At 42.3% G+C, this 20438-nt stretch overlaps 1 protein-coding gene across 1 annotated transcript in view; it reads left to right on the top strand.

The window, feature by feature from the left end:
- Positions 1-20438, top strand: part of LOC127238251 (ubiquitin-conjugating enzyme E2 E2) — a 280453-nt gene that overhangs the window by 195228 nt on the left and 64787 nt on the right. Inside the window, exon 4 of the mRNA XM_051206787.1 lies at positions 10349-10481. Within this exon, the coding sequence (XP_051062744.1) occupies positions 10349-10481 (133 nt within the window). The remainder of the gene's footprint in view (positions 1-10348; positions 10482-20438) is intronic.

Here is a 20438-nt window from a genome sequence, read left to right as displayed (position 1 = left end):
GAGCACTCCACACATTACTGCTTTGATGTCCCTGTGACTGAAATGGAAGCACTCTGGAAGATGTAAGAGAGCTACACACTAGGTGGCTTCATAAGTTGCCCTGAGCTGTGGCAGTCCCAGCATTCAGACTCTGCCTCCTGGAATCCAGTGCATGATTTCTTTGCCTGTACACTGTGCCAGTAGTCCAGGGTCTTGCTGAGGTGTTTGTTTTTCTCCAGCAGACTCACATGGAGTGTCAATGTGTGCCAGGCACTGTCCCTCTCCTGGTGACTCACCGACCTCCTCCTCTCCTAACATTGACCCTGGTAGGAAAGTCTGGTGACAAAGCGATGAGTCGTAGAGCCCCATGGCAATGTCAGGAATACCAATGGGAGGAAATGTATGCAGGTTGTGAGCTACCACAGCCAGCATTTTAAGAATAAAAGGTAATTTTGTACCAGGAAGTTTTTTTTCGCTTACTATTTCTTGGATAAGAAATGAAATAATCTCTAGCCAGAAGTGTGTTGGGTATATGGCAGGCCTTTGCCCTTCTTTAAAACGGATGGAGTTGCCAGCAACTGTATAAGCCACAGCTCTTAACAACCCAGAGGATCTGTAACTGCTTCCCAAGATCTGCCTTATCTATACTCTTCGAGGGAATTTCTACTTTGATGGGCTGCCATGTTAGTTAGAAACAAAGAAAGCTACAATTAGGAAGAACCCATGGAGCTTTACTAGCATGGAGTAGTACCGTGACACACGGGGCTTACCATGGTGCCACAGAACATTACCCCTGGCACCATGCAGTGTTATGATAGCACCACAAACACTGCCATAGCATCATGGAGGAGCTTTACCATTGAGTGTTGCCGTGGAGTGTTGACATGGCACCACAGAGTGTTGCTGTTTCTCATCTGTGACTGGAAGAGTTAGAGACACAACCTAGCTGTTTCAGAACTGTGTAGGGCATGCTGTGGTAATATTACTCTGTCGTCTCAGCACTTGGGAGGTTTGCAGTATGGCTAAGTGATAGTCTCCATTGCAGTCTAAGGGGGGTATGTAGGTTGGCAGTGGCATGGGTCCTATACAAAGCCTGTTTCCACTGATGATAAGCTCAGAAGATACATGGAAGGTCCTGACCTTCCTGTCCAGCTCTTGCTGCACTGGCTAGCAGACCTTACCAAATTGTTCTGAAGTCGACATAAAGTATTTGTAGAAGAGTGGCACCCTGAGCCCTTCCGTTTCTCACATAGGTTAGAGTAAGGGGCAGTGGGAGTGGGAACGAGGCGCATACACATGCAAGGAAGAAGGGAGAAAGGAGAGCAGTAACGCCCATTCCGTGCCTGACTGGACTAAGAAAATGGAGTAAGGAGGGTATATGAAAGTAAAGTGGCTGTTTAATACCTTGGATACATGCCTAGGACTGAAGACGGGTTCCAAGACGTACAGGTGCTGCTCCTGAGCCGTGGTCTCCAGCCATGACAGCAGCAGCAATGCTGTGACTACACAGGTTTTCTTATCAAACGGGCAGAAGCCTGGACATGAGGGGTCTCTGCTACAGGGATGGAGGATTTGGGTTGCATTCTAGGAGTGCAGCGTTGAGCAAAGTCTTGTGCTTTGCCAATCCTAAGTTCCCAAGAGAAGCACTCTTGGTTTTATCTGATTATCCCTCCTATCCACCACCACCCATCCCCTACTCCCCATGCATGTGCTGAAAATTGCTTCTGACCTGGAATGTTTTTCTAGAAGGAGCTGAACAGGGACACTGGAGAAAGGAGGTGTCTTAGTTAGAGTTTCTATTGCTGTGATAAACACCAAAAAGTATTTATTTATCTTACAGTTCTCAATTTACTCACTCTGTCACTGAGGGAAGTTCTGCAGGAACCCAAGGCAGGAGCCCAGAGACTAGAACTGAGGCAGAAGCCATGGCGGGTGTTGATTATTGGCCTGTTCCCCGGGCCTCACCCAGCCTGCTTTCATAAACAACTCAGGGACACCTGTCCAGCGGTGGCACTGCACATAGTGCCAGGGCCCTCCCCCAGCCATCGTCAGTCAGGAAAATGACCCACAGACATGCCCACAGGTCAGTCTGGTGGAGATGTATTCACAATTGAGGCCCCCTTCAAATGTCCTGAACTCATGACAAGTTGGCAAAACACTAGCTGGCATAAGAAAAAAGGCTGAAAAGTGTTCCAGGTACTCATTTGTCAGTCCGTTCAGGTGACTGAGGGCTTTAAAATACTCTAATTCTATATTTTAAGCACTCTGATTGTCCAGCTTACTGGACTCCCAAGTTCTATTCTAAGCTTGCTTCTGTTGAAGCAAATGCTTTCAGAAGCCTTTATACCTTATTTTAATAACACAAATCTACGCACAGAGAAATATACACACACAGATGCACATATACAGACATACATACAAGTGCACGCACACAGACATACACACACATGTGCACACACACAGACACATACAGAGTAAGATTTGGTTCTTTTCTTTGGCTGTTTGTGTTCATAAGTGAATGTGACCTCAGAGTGTAATTTGAAAGGACTGGGACTGTAGCTTAGTGGCAGAACACTTGCATAGTACATATGAGGTCCCGGGTTCAAACCCCGAAAGCACAAAAATAAAAGGGGGAAGGGAAATGTTTTCAATCAACATTCCCTAAACATCTGGTACACTATTTGCTGGCATTTGCATTGTGCTAATTATTACATGTAACCTAGAGGGCATTTAAGGTACAGAGGAAGATGTTTGAAGTTTTAGTAAAAATGCTAAGCCAGTTATCATATACAGGACGTGATCATCCTCCAGTTCTGGTATCTGACGGTTCCTGTCACCAGCATATGGGAGCAACAAGACATGACTTGCCCGGTTAGTCACATATGCACTGTCACTCTCGCGGGCTATATAACATGCTTTGAATTTCTAAAGACTTGGGGAACATCGCTGACTCCATGCATGCAAATCCTGATGTTAAACTGTCTACTGACACACCACATCTCCCAAGAGTCAAGCTGTTGTACGCTCCAATGACTTCCCAAGTTCTGTTCTGCCTAGATGCGTATAGTGATTGGGTCACAGGATCGTCACCATCATCTTTGTTACCGCTCTTAAACAGTCTATAGTCTATAGACTTTGTTTCCTAACCCTGAAATCCTGAAACCCTTCTTATAAGTTATAGGTAATTAATCTTTGAGTGTGTTTGTGTGTGTGTGTGTGTGTGTGTGTGTGTGTGTGTGTGTGTATGTGTGTGTGTATGCTCAACAACGGCCACAATAACAGCCGACATTTGTTTAATTCCTAGCTGGACTCTTACAGACTATGTGTCCCAAGCTTAGGGTAAAATGCAGCTACTGAATGAGGTTAGTATCATAATTATCCAGTCATACAGGTCAGGAAGCTAGGACACAGGCTCTCTGCACAGTCACTCATTGTCTGAGCAGGTTTTAACTGACAGGGCCAGAGTTCAGAGGCTTCTGTGTGCTTTCTCACTGTTCAGTATTCCAAATATTCTGTGCTGGCAAACTTTTATCTGCCCACCTTAGAGAAGAGTGACCACTAAAATTACAAACCAGATCTGTGTGAGGAATTCACAGACCCTTCTGTTTTGTACAGAGCAAAACAGTTGGTGACACTCAGAACCACTTCAGCTCTTCTGGGCTGGCCCAGGCTCTGAGTGCTTGCTCTCCAGTATAGTAGCTGCTGGCCACATGGAACTATTTAGATTTAAATTCCTTCTGACCAAATGTGATTGTAATTCCAGTTCTACTCCCACAGCCTCACTCACTCTGGGTGTTTAATGGCCACATGTGGCTAGTGGCTGCCGAATCAAATAAGGATGAGCCGAGACAGAGCTCCAGGTTCTCGCGGTTTTCCTGGACAGCTACCCAAGAGCAGCACTGTGCAACAAAACTGTACTGAGCTTTTAAAACCACATAAGTGCTGGATAATGTATTTAACCCAGCATATCCCAAATATTAACCATTTGAGCATGTCATTATTATTTTACATCAACAGTTGTCAAAGTGTGGTCACAACCCCTTTGGGAGTCAAACAGCCCTTTCACGGGGATTGCCTAAGCCCCCTGGAAAACACAGGTATTTACATTACAATTCAAACAGGAGCAAGATTACAGTTATGAAGTAGCTGTGAAATAATTTTATGGTTGGGGTCACCACACTTGAGGAACTGTATTAAAGGCCATAGCATTAGGACAATTGAGAGCCACTGTCCTAGATTGCATTTATTAATAATATATTATTAATTATTGTATTAATTATTATAATATATTAATAATATATACTTCCTATGCATTTACAGCCTATGCTCCTTGGCCTTAATCATAGTTCACTAGGTAGCACATGGCTGCTATAGAATATAGCGCACTTCAAGAATTTGTTTCACTCCAAGCAGTTCTGCCTTGCAACACACCACATAGGAGTGAGGCTATATAGCTCTAATGCCACTATCCTAACTGTAAGACTGAGAGTAGTGCCAGCATGCCCCTCAGGGTGGCCAGGGGAATGACAGCTGAGATGCAGTCTGTGTATTGAGCAGGCAAATGAGGTTTGTATGCCTTGGAAAACACAAGTCTGTTTAGCAAACTGTTTGTTGCTACTGACTGTGCATGTCTTTAAAAGACACACCTTAGTCAGATAAAGTATCCATAGTGATATCCGCTGTATTGATTGTAATCGCCCTCAGCCACATAGGCTACTGAGTTGAATAAAATCTGGATTTCTGATTGAAAGATAAATACAACCCTGTGAACAAAAATTGAGTTTCAATAGTCCACAGTCAATCCCTCTTGCTCAAGTATCTGTCTTCTACTCCTGAGTCCCTCTCTTGATGGCACTATGTGGTGACAATTTACTTGACCTACATTATATAACAACCCCTGGTTTCCATTCCTGGAAGATCATCTTAAAACTTCTCCAAGTGATTCCTGGAAATTATGTCTTTACGTTTGAAGAAGGTATTTGTACATAGTTTCATAGCTGTTTGTTTTTTATTTGACTTTCTTCATCTGCCTTGAGATAATGTTGTAACTATAACCTATAATTTACTCTCCTTAAGTTTTTCTTCCTAGTAAACTCCTCTATTCATAGTGGGTTTAATTATAGCTCAAAATGTAAGTATGTGTCTTATTCATCTGAAGAGTGTGCTCATTTAGCAGCAAGAGGCTGTTGCTATGAAAGCACCCTTGTCATCTGGGAGGGATGCAGTCATCTGCCTCACTACCAACTCAGCCAATGGGAAGATGGGACAGAATACTGTTCTGGTCCCTCGACTCACTGTTTTGCCATATATTTTAGTTATTCCCTTTGCAGTGAATTAGATTATTCACATTGCCTTTTCAAAAACAGAAAGAGTTGCTGAAGATATGCCTCAGAAGTAGAAAGTACGTGCTATTCTTCCTAAGGACCTGGATTAATTTCCTAGCACCTGCAGAGTAGCTCACAACCATCAAACCTCCCATTCCAGGGGGCCCAACACTCCCTTCCAGCCTCCATGAGCATTGGGCACACACTTATATACATTCAGCAAAACACACACACACACAAAGTAAAAACAAATCTAGAAACAAACGAAAAGAGAGGAAAAAAGTTGAGTGAGCCTTCATCTTCATTGCTAGTCCTGTGTGACTCTGCTTCCCAGATCCACCATAACCCTTGTTCTCACACAGCCACTTGTGAGTTGAGGTCTGTCTTTCTAGTCCATGTCTTTTTAAAATATATTCATTTATTTATGGTGTGGGAAATTGAACTCAAAGCCTCATACCCAGTTAACAGATACTTTACCAGTGGGCCTCACCCTCAGTCCTGGGTCAGTTTAGATGATTGTTTTCTTTTGTTCTTGAGAGCTCCATACATGAATATTATGTTTACATCATTTTCATCTCCTTTACCCCTTCCAATTCCTTGCCCCCCACTGTCAAATTCATGACCGTGTGTGTGTGTGTGTGTGTGTGTGTGTGTGTGTGTGTGTAAAACCAGCTGGCTCTTAGTGTTGCCATCTGTATATGTATTTAATTTAGGGCTGACTACTTGGGATTGGATAATCTATCAAGGAACTTCTCTCTGGAGAACACTGATTCTTCCCCTCCCAGAAGCCATTGTCTGCAGCTCTTCATCTGTGGGTAGAACCTTGTGAGGTTTTCCCCATCCACATTTGTATATCAACTTGGTTGTCATTGTATAGGTCTTATTTAGTCAACCATATTGTTTATATTTAATGGTTGTAGCCTCCCTGTCATATGTCGTAGACACTATTCAAAGCAGATGTCCTAGGCCTCTTGCTCTTATAGCCTTTTCTATCTCCCCTTTCTATGATGTTCCCTGAGCCTTAGATGTAGGCATTGTGTTGTGGATGTTTCCGTTGAAACTGGGCATCTCAAAATCAGTTGTTCTCGGTTTTATGACTTATTGTGGATAGCTGTAATTGTCTCTATATGTCACTAAAAGAAGCTTTGTTGATGATGGGGGGAAGCTACATTTGTCCATGAGTATCAGGATTAGTATTTAGGATACAGTTGGGAATTATACTGGTTTAAAAAAGTGGCAGGGTTTTTTGTTTTTTTGTTTTTTTGTTTTTGTAGTAGGTTCTCCTCTAGGGTTCATGACCTCACCAGCCATGAGTAGTTGGCTGAGTTTATAGTACAGGTATAGAATAGAATTCCCTACTATTGAGCAAGCTTTAAGTCTAATAAAATGGCTATTAGTTACTCTAGATATATAAGTGCAACTCTTGTACCTTTAGGGGCATCTTGTCAATGCTAGTCATTGTTGTAATTCATAAACTTTACAGCTTGTGGGACACTAAGTCAGTGTTTAATGCAAAGTAGGATCACAGAACTTAATTCACATAGCACTGTATAGCCTTTTTCATATACTTCTCCACTTATTAATACATTTGTATTTACTTTGTGTGCATGCATGTGTGTATGTGTGTACATATACATGCCTTAGTACATTGCAGGAGTGGGTTCTCTCCGACATACACTTCCTGGGGCTCAAATTTATGTCATCAGTTTCAGCAGCAGACGTCTTTACCCATTGAGCCACATACTTGTTCTTTAGATAAGATTTGATGCATGTAAGTGAACGTACTTGCCACTCCATGATTAGATTATCAGCCATTGCTCCTAAGATCACCACACACGTAAGGAAGGAGTGTGGTGATTTGAAGGAGAATGTCCCCACAGGCTCGTGTAAACAAATACTCCTCCTCAGATGGTGGGACTATTTAGAAGGATTAGGAGGTTCTACCTCTTACTGTGGAACTCTCAGCTACTTCTCCTGTGTCATGGCTGCCGCCATGCTCCCTGCCATGAGGATCATGAACTCAAGTCCCCTGGGCCCCCAATTAAATGCTTTTTTTTTTTAATGTTGCCTTGGTCATAGTGTTTTAATCACAACAATAGAAAGGTACCTAAGACGTAGAAGACCAAGAAACCACTCCTCTGAACTCTTTCCTTGTTCAGTTTCTTGTTTTACACCATAGTTGTGTGGGCAGTGTACTCTCTTTCTTGCTAGATTGACTTGTGCTGCCTGTCCAGGCTTTTGAACTTGAGGGTCTTCTGCTGATGTACAGGGTCTCACTGCCAGATGGCTTTTCCTCTAGGTAAGTTCATTTGTCTCTGGTTAGGACAGAGGTGCTGCCAGTGTTGCTATCGCATTGACCTCTGATGCACATACACCACCATGTCTGTAGGGTTTGAGTGCTGATGCTCTGCTCTGTTGCAGGCATATGTTTGGTTGAACTAAAGTCTGCATTCTTTATTAATATGTGTTTTTTTATCTTTAATTGAAATGGCCATTATATACAGAACAAGGCACAGTGTGACACCAATATAGATATGTGTAGTGATCAGAGCAGTAAGTGGTATATCCTTTACCTCCGTCATTAGCTGTTTCTTTGTGTTTGGAACATTAGAAGAAAACGTTGAAATATTTAATGAATTCTTCCCAACTATTCCATAGTTGTCCTCTTGTGATACCATCCACTAAAACTGATTCCTGTTATTTAATTGTGCTCCTGAAAGATGTTATCCAGAAAAGCTTTCTCCTGTGTCCTTGCCTTCTCAAATGAAGAAGTCTGCCAAGAGACAAGGACAGTTTGAATGGAGGTGTACTTAGCAAAGCAATAGCGTGCTCCGGGGAGCAATTGGAGTGGGCTGACACAAGGAGTAGCATCATTCCATGCTGTGCATTTTAAGACAGTTTTGTGACCTTTAAATGGGTGGCAGATTCATGGTCTAAGGTGACTTTTTCTTTCCCAAATCAGGATGGATGACTTCTCTCTTTTGAGGTCTTTCTGTTGGTGGTCCTCTTTAAAAGACTATGGGTGGAGAAGAGAGGGAGAGAGTCTAAAACACAATGCAAATAATAATAATGGAGTCACAGTCTCTTGAGGGCATCCGTGGCAACTAGGGAAGTGCCCTAGTTTGATGACCATAACTGCAGCATCAAGAATGTCTAGCCACAAAGGATGACACAGCTGCCAAGATACAGCTGCAGTTTTTTGTTGTTGTTGTTGTTTTGTTTTGTTTTGTTTTTGTTTTTTGGCTCCTTTCTGTCTCTCTTTGCTCAACTAGGAAACACAGTTCTGGAGATAGTGCTTAATTTCCTAGGCTCCCTCACATTCAGCCCCTTATCAACCTGGCTCACACTCACTAACCAACCTGTCTTCACACTTGGCTCTCAAAGCCACTGTTCTATTCTCTATTTCTATGAGATGAGTGTTCTAGCTAGCACATATAAGAGAGAACACACAGCATTTGCTGTTCGGTACTTGCCTTTGCTGAGCGCAGCACCTTCCAGGTCCATCCATGGTGCTGTGAAGTACAGAATTTCCCTCCTTCTTTTCTTTGTTTCTGAAGACCAGGGTGCTGTTCTCCAGAATATTTGAATACTTATCTGCAATGTAGGAACCAGATGTTCCCAAGTTCTCATCACCATGAAGTTTGTCCATTAAGCATTTGTTTGCCAATTGAATTATTTCTCAATTTTGATGAAACTAGGCATTTTAATTTTATTCTTTAGCAATGTCTATTGTTGTCTTCCTATTGATTCATAAAAATTTATGTTTGGGCCCTAAGATTTAGTCAGTTTTACATGATATAAATATTATTTCTTAGTTTATAAATATGAACTGTCACTAAAACTCTAAAGATTTTATTTCTGCATGGAACCCAAGGAAGGGGATGGGAGAAACAAGTTGAAGGGAGAAAGGGGAAAGAGAGAAGGAGGGAGGGGAGGAAGGGGAAGGAGAATTGGAGAAAGTCTCTTTCTTGTAACCTGTGAGAGTAACTTTTCTACTTTGATCTGTGAGGTGAATTACATTTAAAATGTTCATCACTATATAATCTCATGTTGGTTATGGTCAATGTTTATTTCAGTGACTTTGGAGTACATTCTTTCCTAAGCATATGAAGAATTTATTATAAATAATAACCTGATAACACAGCAACAACCCTGGAAAACCTTTTGGGTCAATTTTGTGTTTCCCCCGCTCCTCATGAGCATAAGAAACAGTGTCTCTAAGATCAGGTCCAGGGCACTGGAAACACTGAACCCTGGACCATTGAGCTACATCCCCAGCTCCTGGAAAGCTGAATTCTACTCATTCTGTGGCTACTCAGTGGCAAGAAGTAACATCATTCACTTTTATATGAGACTTGATTCTCCGTAGTGAATTTGTCAGAGACACAGGTTTATGTTAGCCATTTGGTGTCATGTGACCTGCTCAGCTGTTAGTCTATCATTGTCGACAAATGAGCACTTAGTAGCAAATTCTACTTCTCATGGAATTTTTATTCTAGGGAGGAACAGAGACAATGTTATGGAATACAGTCGTGAAATAAAGTGTCACCAGGAGACAGTGGGAGGAGGAAGAGGCGCTGTTTTGGTGTGTTGTAGGGATAGGTCTTCTGAATGTGGCTGCTGCCTGGTATCATGATGTGGTCGGTGTTTTGAGTGCTTAGTGGAGGGTTAGCCAGCTGTTCTCTGTTAGCCTTTCTTACTTGGAAATGTTGTGTCATGGGCCCCCAGGGCTATGCCACCCTTCTCAAGACTTCACAGATAATTTCCTATTTATGCAAGGCTGGTGTCTTTGGAAATTTTTTCCATGGTGTCTGGCTTGTGAGCAGTACAGCAGAACCTTCAGCTCGGTCGCACTAAGTAATATCAGCATGTTCAGTTTATAGAAGAAAGATGTTGCGAGAATGATATGATAGATGATAAAATTAGGCTATAAACTTTGCTGTGTTTTATGGAATTACTTAATTTATTGTTACCATGAATGTATATTTTTAATTCCAAACTTTATGTAATTTCTAAGCACATTTCATTTGTGTGTCTTGTTTCAGTGCTGGACCCAAAGGAGACAACATTTATGAATGGAGGTCAACTATATTGGGACCCCCAGGATCTGTCTATGAAGGAGGGGTGTTCTTTCTTGACATTACCTTTTCACCAGACTATCCGTTTAAACCCCCTAAGGTCAGTATGACGTATTCATCTATTTTCAGCAGTCTGTGTTGTGTTTGTGCATACTAAGCGGACAGATGGATGTACGTGGTGTGTATCTGCTCTGTTGGGATGGGCCGCCTCCCAGGACTCATCATGCTTAGAAGGAAACAGAATGTGAGACGTTCCTCATTGTTCCTCTACCTCACTGTTCACTTGTTTCATTACTCTTTCTCGCTATCGCTTTTCAGTAGTGTATAAGTTAATACTACAGAAAATTCCCTGCTTTATTGGGTAAAATGGGAAAGTGGGATTGGACCCGTGTCAGGCTAGAAGCCAGACGACAGGCAGAGGCCTGTTTACCACATCTGCACACCCTGCTGCCTGCCCAGCTCAGCTGCTCACATGAGACCCAGAGAAACTGCAGTGATATCAAGAAAATTCATTTGGGAATATTTTGAGGGCTGGGAGCATAACTTGGTGAAATCCTGGGTTCAACCCCTAATGCCAAAATATGTATGTATTGTGTATGTGTATATATGTGTGTGTGAATGTGTATAATATGTGTGTGTATATTAATAATAGTCCAATAATGAAACATAATTTTTCAAGAGTACAGTCAGTCAGAACAGAGGACTTTCTTTTGTTAAGATAAGGTGGCATGCTTTAAGATAGATATCTTCTCATTCCTCTCCCCTGCCCCTGGCCATTAGCACCTACCCTCCATTCTGGTGGAGGAAAGCCCCTGAGTTCAGTGGCTGTGTCTGTTAGTCACCAGGAAAAGTCTCATCTGCCACTGAGTTGTCTTCTGTGCACAAAGAAACAGGCATCTGCATTGTGTTGGCCTTTGCCACATTTTTTCATGGTTCACCCACCTCTTCCTTCTTTTTTCTTGGCTTTTTTCCTTCCATTCCATTGATGCTCAGAGAGCATTTTGATGCCAAAAAAAAAAAAAAAAAAAAAAAAAAAAAAAAAATGTAACAACTCCAGTAACTTGTCAGCACTGTGCAGCAAACAAATCAGGGTGTCAGGGCTTGGGCTGGGAAGTCAATCCCAAACCTTTGTGCCTTAGCACATTACACAGTATGCTTATGCAAGCCTGGAGCACTGCCAGTGCCACAGAGGCCACCTAAGCCTTGCATTTGCTAGGTTTCCATAGCAAAGACACAGTGCGTGTAGTGGGTACTTTCTCCCTTGGCTGGATGAGAACCATTTATTCTTCCACTACTTTGGACTAGCTTGTAAGTCACCTGGAGTGCCTGCTGTCCTTGTAGGGGCATGAGGCCCTTCCTCTGGCATCCTCGAATGTTGGGGTACAGGGTGAAGAAGAGAGACAATGTAGTCAGGGACTTGTACTGCCCATAAACCTGTTGTGACCTGTTCAGGGAAGTAAGCATCTTAGTTTTCCCATCCACCTCTGTAACAGCATTTTTAGATTAGGCAAAGCTAAAAGTAAGAAGTTTTAAATTGGGTGAAAGAATTTAGTGTTTGAAGAGGCCTTGATGCAATAGGAGGATAAGCCAAAAATGTTGATAGAAGAGTCAGGAGAGATAACTCAGTAATTAAGAGCTGTGCCTGCTGTTCCAGAGGTTCTAGGTTCAATTCCCAGAACCCACATGGTGCTAACAGTTGTCTAAAATTCCAGTTTCAGGGGATCCAGCATGCTCTTGGCCTCCATGTGCTGCCTGTATGTGGTGCACAGACATACATGCAGACAAAATACCCATGCACATAAAATAAAAATACAACTATAGAGATGGAATGTGGAATGTGCCATGTCTGCAAATCAGAAAAAAAAAAGTTATGATCAATCAAGATAGGCGATAGTTCCTTTATAAGCCTATAGATAGAATTTTTTGGCTGGGAAACTACGGTTCTTGTACCTTTAGGGAGACATTTTTAGGAGTGTCCTAACTGAGCTTTTCACTGTGGGAACGTCTGTTAACCTTTGGAATAGCGAGGGTGGGGGTTTGTGGGCATTCTTCGTCAGCTGACTTGGTTCTCTGGTAAGAGGTGTGTCTTAACCTTAGTGGGGTGCCGTCCGAGTAGATGCAGGAACTCAGGTGAGACTTGGTTTCCCAGCATCATAGCATCAGCAATCTTCAGACCATATATTGCACTGCACTACACTGCACTGCCCTGAATGGTTTGCTGGTGAGTACCCAGCATGAAAGGAATGTGGGACAGACAGGCATGCCAGGACCTCAGTGTGGTCCAGCTCACACTATACCCTGGATGGCTGAATGGGAAAGAAGGAGAAACATGAAGCTGTTGGCTACAGGGATATAGATGTCTGTTCTTCATGAGAAAACCCTGACCCAGTTTTAAACAGTCCACTCTGACTGGCTCCACTTCCAAGACACTGGCTTCTCTTTGTCCCAAGTGCCCAAAGAAAGCTGCGTTACACAGAATCCCTCCACTGACTGAACTGGAATGGACAATCTGTAAGGGAAAAGTTGACTTTGGCAGCTGAAACCACAATTTAAATGTTCATTTCCCAGAATCATATAGGAAATTTGAAAAGGAAAATGTCACCTTCTAAGTTAGCAGTTTTAAAGCTGGATGCTGAAGGAAGATCCCCTCAAGGAGCCAGCAGTCAGCACAGATGAGGCTTTGTTGCACCTTTAAGTGGTGTGCTCATGTTCAGGCCTCCCCAGCCCCGTCCTCCGTGCCCTCTGCCTCTTCCCTGCCTCTCTCGCCTGGTGCTCCTTTTCTGCCCGATGCCGTTTGCTTCCACTCTGAAAACTGAAGATACCCATGCCAAAAATATTAGTCAAAGCACCACATGCATTTGTTATTGTTGTCACTGCTGCCACAATCTCTATTTCAACCCTTCAGTGAGAAGCGTAACTGAAGGCAGAACTGGCTGCAGCTTGAAAGTCTAGGAGGGATTGTAGCATCTTGTCCTGCACAGGAACTTTGTGAGAGTAGGGAGGGCTGTGTGAGCTTGAAAACACCACATTCCAGCACCTAGTTTTTCAAAATCAGATCATTTACTCACCAATAACATTTCTCTGTTATGGTGCCTGTTGAATGGGCCTCTGTCTAGGAACAGTATATTATGACCAGAAAGGAAACTATAAGTAAACTGGTGGTATGTCTAAGTGGGTTTTAGTACAGAGAAATATTTTAGTGTTAGATTTCAGATATCTCTTTATGTATGAACTAGAAGTAGCTTTGTCTTTTGCTGAGGATTGTATTTCCTTATTCAGATTTCAGGTATTTGTGTTCTCAATATCTGTGCTTGTGTTTTAAATTTTTAAATTTGCATATTTTTACAGAATAAAGTGTAATGGTAACAAGCAAAAGGAAAAAAAAAATGCCTACAACTTAATCCTCAAAACAGTCTACTCACATAGTTTACATAGTTTCAGCATATCCCTTTGAAGATTTTTGTCCCTTTTTTTTTTCATATATGTCCATGTTGATATATCATGCTGACACATATGCACAACTTCTATCAAAACAGTCCCTTATCCTCCATGGCTTCATAATTATTGTATTCTCTCCTGGCGCCACATATTTCCAATGAACATGTCACTGTATTACAATTATAGAGCCTACATAATACTCCATTGTATAAATGCTCCAAAATAGAATTGGTCTCCTGTGGCTGAACACTTAGGCTGCTGTCACTACTCGTATTATAATCAGTGATGTGGTGGCATCCTGATAATTAGCATACTTTGTACTCTCGTACATTTATTCCCTGAGGCTAAATTTGTTGACATGAAATTCTGGGTAGATAAGCTTGCACAGTTGTAGAGTTTTTGATAAAGGTTGACAAATTTACCCTGCAGAAAAGCTGAAAGTTCCCATCATGACCCTCACCATGTGACAACGGGAAAGAATTTGCCTGTTCTGCTCTAGGGTTTTTTGGTTTTTGTTTTGTTTTGTGTTTTTAATCTCTAACAGTCTGTGATATGAAAACTGACATCCCCCAGTTGTAACCAACACTTACTTGACGCCAGTAAGAAGTGGAATGGTTTGCATTTTCACATGTCCTGCTCAACATTTATCCCTTTGGTAGAAGATGTCAGAGTACTTTTTTTTTTTTTTTTTGAAAGTCCAACTCCACATAAAGCCAACAGGAAATGTAATAACAGACGATGTTATATTCTTGTACATACACATGTCCTTAAAAAGAAAACAAGACCCTTTGACAGTATCATGACATTCTGTCTGATGTCTTATGTTCCAGAGACTGTAATAACATACATCTTAATTAAAGGGGGAGGCTAGGTAACAGGTCCTGTGTTTGTAGAAGAGAAATGTGTAGCTTTCTCTGCTTTCCCAGGGATCTGTGAATTTCATACAAGATGAGTGAATTTTCAGGTGCATGGCAATTAAGTATGTTTGTTATTTTTACTTGTTCAGACAGCCTGTGCACCTAAAAGGCATGCTGTGTCTATTATATTCACACCCATTACTAGAAAGTATCTTTATAGGCAACAGTATATACCAGTGGACATTCTCCAAAATGTGATGGTAAAGTGTGTGCCTAGAGTATTTTTAAACAATATTAAAATTACATATATACGGAAATATTTATATATGCAAAATTAAGAAAAATATTAAGGTGTCTGTGAGATAACTTGTCACCAAGTGTACAACCTGAATGTGATCCCTGGGACCCACATAGTAGAAGGAAAGAAACATGTTACCAGTGTTTTTTCCGCCGATCTGGTCCCACCGCCACGCCAGCCCCAATTAACACACAGAGACTCTGTATTTGATATAATGCTGTTGGTGAGGTACTAATTTCTTATCAGCTAGCTCTATCTTAATGATTAATCCATTTCTATTAATCTAAATATTTCCATGTGGTCTCATCTTACCGGAGAGAGGGGCCGGCGTTCTGCTCTCTCTAGTCTCTCCATGTTGACTCCTCCCTACTACTTCCTCGAATCCTCCTTGTCTCCTAGTCCCGCCTATCTTGCTTTCCTATTGGCCAACAGTGCTTTATTCATTAACCAGTATGAGAAACATATTTACAGAATGACATCTCCCATCAGAAACAACTCCTGCAAGTTTTGCTTTTATTTCCACGTATGCAGTGGTGTACATACACACTCATGCACACATACACACTAAATAAATGCTAGTGTGCAATAAAAAATTTTAAAGAATAATATTAAAATGTTTTTTAATATGGTTCTCTTCATAAATGTTACCAAGTACATCTGAGTTAATTTGGATTTATCTTATTTGGAGGGGGCAGTACTCTGATTTCCTTTTCAGATCTAACCAAGTTGCTTAATAGTGGAATATGAACTGGAAAGAAATGATGTTAACTATTCTAGAACAACAAAAGAGATCTTTTAAGTCACTGGGGTTTGTGTGTGTGTGTGTGTGTGTGTGTGTGTGTGTGTGTGTGTGCGTGCGTGCGTGCATGTATGTATGTATGTATGTATGTATGTATGTATATGTATACACACACACACACACACACACACACACACGGTTCTTGTTAGTTTTACTTTACAGGGCTGGGAAGAAGACTCCCTGTGAAAAAGGAAGGTGATCAGTTAGTAAGAAATGGTGACGACCAGCATTTGGAAGCCTGGGAGGTCTCTAACTAAAGCTCAGAAAGGAGCTGTGCACCCACCTCCTACCCAGGTGATTGTGCTGTACCTGTCATCACTGCCATTGCCACTGCTGCACAAAGGAAAAGGATGTAGATGCATCCTGTCATTTTCACAGAGCACTTGTGTAAAGCTAGCTGCCCACCCCTGAACTCCAGGCTTGCATAGAGAACAGTGCTTGTCATGTACTAACTTTAGTTCGTATGTTTTTTGAAGTTTCCCAGGATCCAGTCCCTCCTATAAATTGAATTGCCTATTATACATCTCTATTTGAATATCAACAGTCATCACAAACTATTGATCAGATACCTTCCCTGCATCCCAGCCCACCAGATCCCCAATCTTCCCCTTCTCTGCAGCGTCCACACCACTTCCCTACTGGCTCACCTGAAACCTTGCAGCCATCCTGCTTCCTCCCACATGAACTGTCCTGGCCCACGCAGAGGCAGGTGGATCTCTGTGAGTTCGAGGCCAGCCTGGTCTGCAGAGCGTGTTCCAGGACAGGCTCCAAAGCTACAGAGAAAGCCTGTCTGGGGGGAGGGGAAGAGTGGCTTCCAGCTTGTTGAATGAACACCATCCACCTGGCTCTCCCACAGGCCCTGGCAGGGCCCCTGCTCTTGTTCTTCCTTCTGAGTTTGAATTCTCCCAGAGATGTAGCTGCCTCACACCATTTCCCTTTCAGAGCTATTCAAATGCCACCTCAAAGAGGCTTTCCTCTGTGACAAATCCCAATGTCCATATGGTCCCTGGACCCTTTGTCTGTTGTGTTCTCCTTCCTACAGTTCTCACCAAAACTCCACAAGGACAGAGTTTCTGTCAAAGCCTGGCAAATCAGGTACTTGTTGGATCCATTTACTCCTACAACTTTTCTGTAAAGAAAATGTGGAATATTTCCCGGTTTTTTGTTTGTTTGTTTGTTTGTTTGTGTGTTTGTTTGTTTTGTTTTTTTTGTTTTTTTTTGTTTTTTTTTTTAGATAAGAAAACCAAGGCCTTTGAGGGTTAAGTTGCATGCAGGAAATGATAGTTCAGCTGGAACTCGGCCCAAATCTAAACTGTTTTCCATTCCCAGCATGGGGGTGGGGATATAAATTCCTTATGTCTTTGGAGAAGGACTACTTCTTTTTGTTTTGGTTTTTTTGAAGATTTTTGTTTGTTTATCTCTCCCCTCCCTCAAATAGGGTTTCTCTGTGTCATAGCTTTGGCTATCCTGGAATTCACTTTGTAGACCAGGCTAGCCTTGAACTCACAGAGATCTACCTGCCTCTGCCTCCTGTGTGCAGGGTTAAAGGCGTGCACCAACCCTGTCTGGCTTGAGGACTGCTGCTTAAACTCCACATTCTGGTTCAGTTAATTACACCAGACTATTTAGAAATGGCAAGGCAAGAGCTGATTCAGGGAGGAAAGACTATTTAAAAGAGAGTGTGGGTGCCTGATCTTGAATTTTGCCAAGAGCCTTTCTTTCTAGAAGCTTGGGAAGAAGGATGTTGGAGAGACTACTGGTGGTTAAGAGGACTTGATGCTCTTCCAGAGGACCAGAATCCATCTCCCAGCACTCACAATGAACACCTCACGGTTGCCTGAAATTCAGGCTCCAGCGGGAGCCAACATCCTCTTCTGGCCTTTGCATGGTACACATACATAAAATTATAAATTTTGTCTGAAAGAAAAAGGCATGGAGGTGCACACCTTTAATCCCAGCACTCAGGAGACAGAGGCAAATGGATCTCTGTGAACTCCAAGCCACCCTGATTTACATAGTGAGTCCCAAGATAGCCAGAACTACACAGAGAGACCCTAGCCAAAAAGAAAAAGATGGAGGATATGAGGGAATGAGGGCTTTCCTCAAATATGTTTCTGATTTACAAAAATAGACATTAAATTATGTTGAATGCTTAAGTACTGATTTCTGAACTTTCCCAGCCCTAAACTAAAAGCAAAATAATTTCCTATTTCACAAACTGTGTTCATATTTGCATTGTCAGTGTCATGACTGGCAGAAGCACTGCTTACATTTTGTGGGTCAGTAGCACTTGGGTTTGATCTGTGCTTCTCCATAGGATTTGGGACAGGGTATTGTTTGGTTTTGCCTCAGTTACACCCTATCTAGGCTCCTGTTTTGAAAACCCATAGGAAATGTCTTACTATACTTTAATGTGTTCTTTTAATGTTCAAATTGATGTGGTGATAAAAAAAAATTGAACAAAATAGGCACATGGTGTGTGCCTGTCATCTAGTCCTCAGAGGGAAGAGGCAGGAAGATCTATAGTGAGAGCCTATCTCAAAATAATAATAGTAATAATAATAATAAAGATTACTGTCTTCATGCTTTTAAAACTGTATGTATAGTAACTGTGTTTGTCATATGCCTTCCCACAAGAAAGGCCAACTCTCCAGGATTGGATGTCAGGTGTTCAAAGACTACCAGTTTTATTATTATAAACCAAATTAATATGCCTGCAATATAATAGGACATCAGCCACTTGACTAAGAGAAAAACTGCTATTTGGGTATCTTGGAAGGGCCACCTATATTTCTTTCTATAGTATGTTGCAGCTTGTAGTTTGGGAGAGCATGGCTTCCTATAAGGTGCTTATTGCCCAAAGCAATGCCATCCTTTTAGAGTGTGTCTAAAGCACCTCTGACTACTGCTTGCATGCCCCTCTGTGTCCTGAGAGCTGGCATTGATTTTATTACTGTCAGCATAGCTGGGCTAAACTCCGCAAAGGTCCCCCTTTCAAGCAAGACACAGGGAAGGAATTGAGGGTTTTCTCTGCCTCCAGGACTAGGAAAAGATGGCTACTCACCTCTCAGAAAGGTGATTTTCCCAGAGAAACACTCTCCCCATCATGACTAGAATAACTCTTCACATTGATGTCTCAGGGTTCCACACACAAAAGCTAGTAAGTGGCAGACTGGTCAGTCCCAGGAGCCATTATTTTGTGAAAGTCCCTGAGTCATGGAAGATCAAGGACAGTAAGGCCACACTGAATGGGCTGATCTGACAAAGAGAAACTCCCTCACAAGAACTAGGTTGAAGAATCTTCAAATTGGTGTTTCCTTGACCTTGTGAGAAAGGCCCCTGGCCCCTGATCAAGACTTAGAGTGGACCCTGTGTGAATGGGCTATAAAATGAAAATGTGTTTCACTGTTCACTTAAGAAATGGTATAGGATGTTCTTGTACATTTCAAGGAAATCATAATACTCTGCTTTACAGAGCTTGGCATTTGCATGGCCGGTTGTGTTCAGTATTAGGTTTGCTCAGGCCTGAAGATGGGGCAAGTTAAGTTCATTTCTGAGACTACTTGTCAACCCCATTGCCTAGCTGTCCTCCCTCAGATTTGGAGCTGGGTCTCTCGATTCACTAGCAGCCCTTTAGAGTCTGGCTCAAGCAAATATCATGGAATAATAAGGATCAGGGAAAACAGATAGGCTGAATAGATGCTTGTTCAGAGAGAAATAACTTAACAACAGAGACAGATGAACGCCAGTAGGTTCCAATCCCAAGGATGTCTCCAGATGCTCTTTGTCTCCATCCAGCAAGCTCTTGGAGCCCCCTCCTAAGACTTAGTTCCTCCAGGTAACCGTCCACCCCTGTCTCCACCCCCAGTGGGTGTGGTCTGTGCCATAGGTGTGGACAAAGTGTCTATCTCACTACAAGCAAGTCAGAGAAAGATGGGGCAAAATGGAGCATATTGGTTACAAGCTGGCCATGTGCAGATATTATAAGGGCTTTGCCCCATAGGAAATAAGGAGGAACAGAGTCATGCGGGAATGGTGGCTAATGGCATGAATCCAGGACTTTGGGCACATTTCTGTTATAGTCTCAGTATGTTATAGTCTCAATATGTTAGCACAGACCTGCCTAATTGTCTTAGGGTGTTTGTGTTTTAAAATACCTATTGAAAGCTAATTTACAAAGACGTCCCTGAACCCTACTACTATTGAGACTGTTAACTCTGTATAGATTAGTGAGGTGCAGTCCAGAAGCATGGAGACAGGGAAAGCACTTAGGAATCAGTGCCATGTCCGAGGCCAGAAAGGCAGGAAGGCCAAGCTGTGCGACTCAAACATGAGCAGTAGTGATTGAGTTCTTCTTCACCTTTATTCTATGCAGCCAGCAGACACTGAGCATACAGGAATGAGCAAGAGGAGGCCCCTTCAAGGGTAGAACTCACATCCAGGATGCAATAGGACCGTCCCTTCTCAATCTGTGAACATTAACTCTATACTTTGGAGCAATGTCCTTTGTGATGTAGTGTATATAACGGCATTCCTGGTTACTGCCCACAATGTGCCAATATTAATTTCTTTTTACCTCCTTAGGACAAAGAGAAATGTCCCCAGAAGTTGCCAAATGTTTCCTGAACAAGCAGTGTCATGCCTGGCTGACAACCATTGTGTTCT

Source organism: Phodopus roborovskii, unplaced genomic scaffold, assembly GCF_943737965.1.
Source record: "Phodopus roborovskii unplaced genomic scaffold, PHOROB, whole genome shotgun sequence".
Classification (NCBI taxonomy): domain Eukaryota; kingdom Metazoa; phylum Chordata; class Mammalia; order Rodentia; family Cricetidae; genus Phodopus; species Phodopus roborovskii.
The sequence above is the reverse complement of the archived record's forward strand: the minus strand, read 5'-3'. Positions and strand labels throughout refer to the sequence as shown.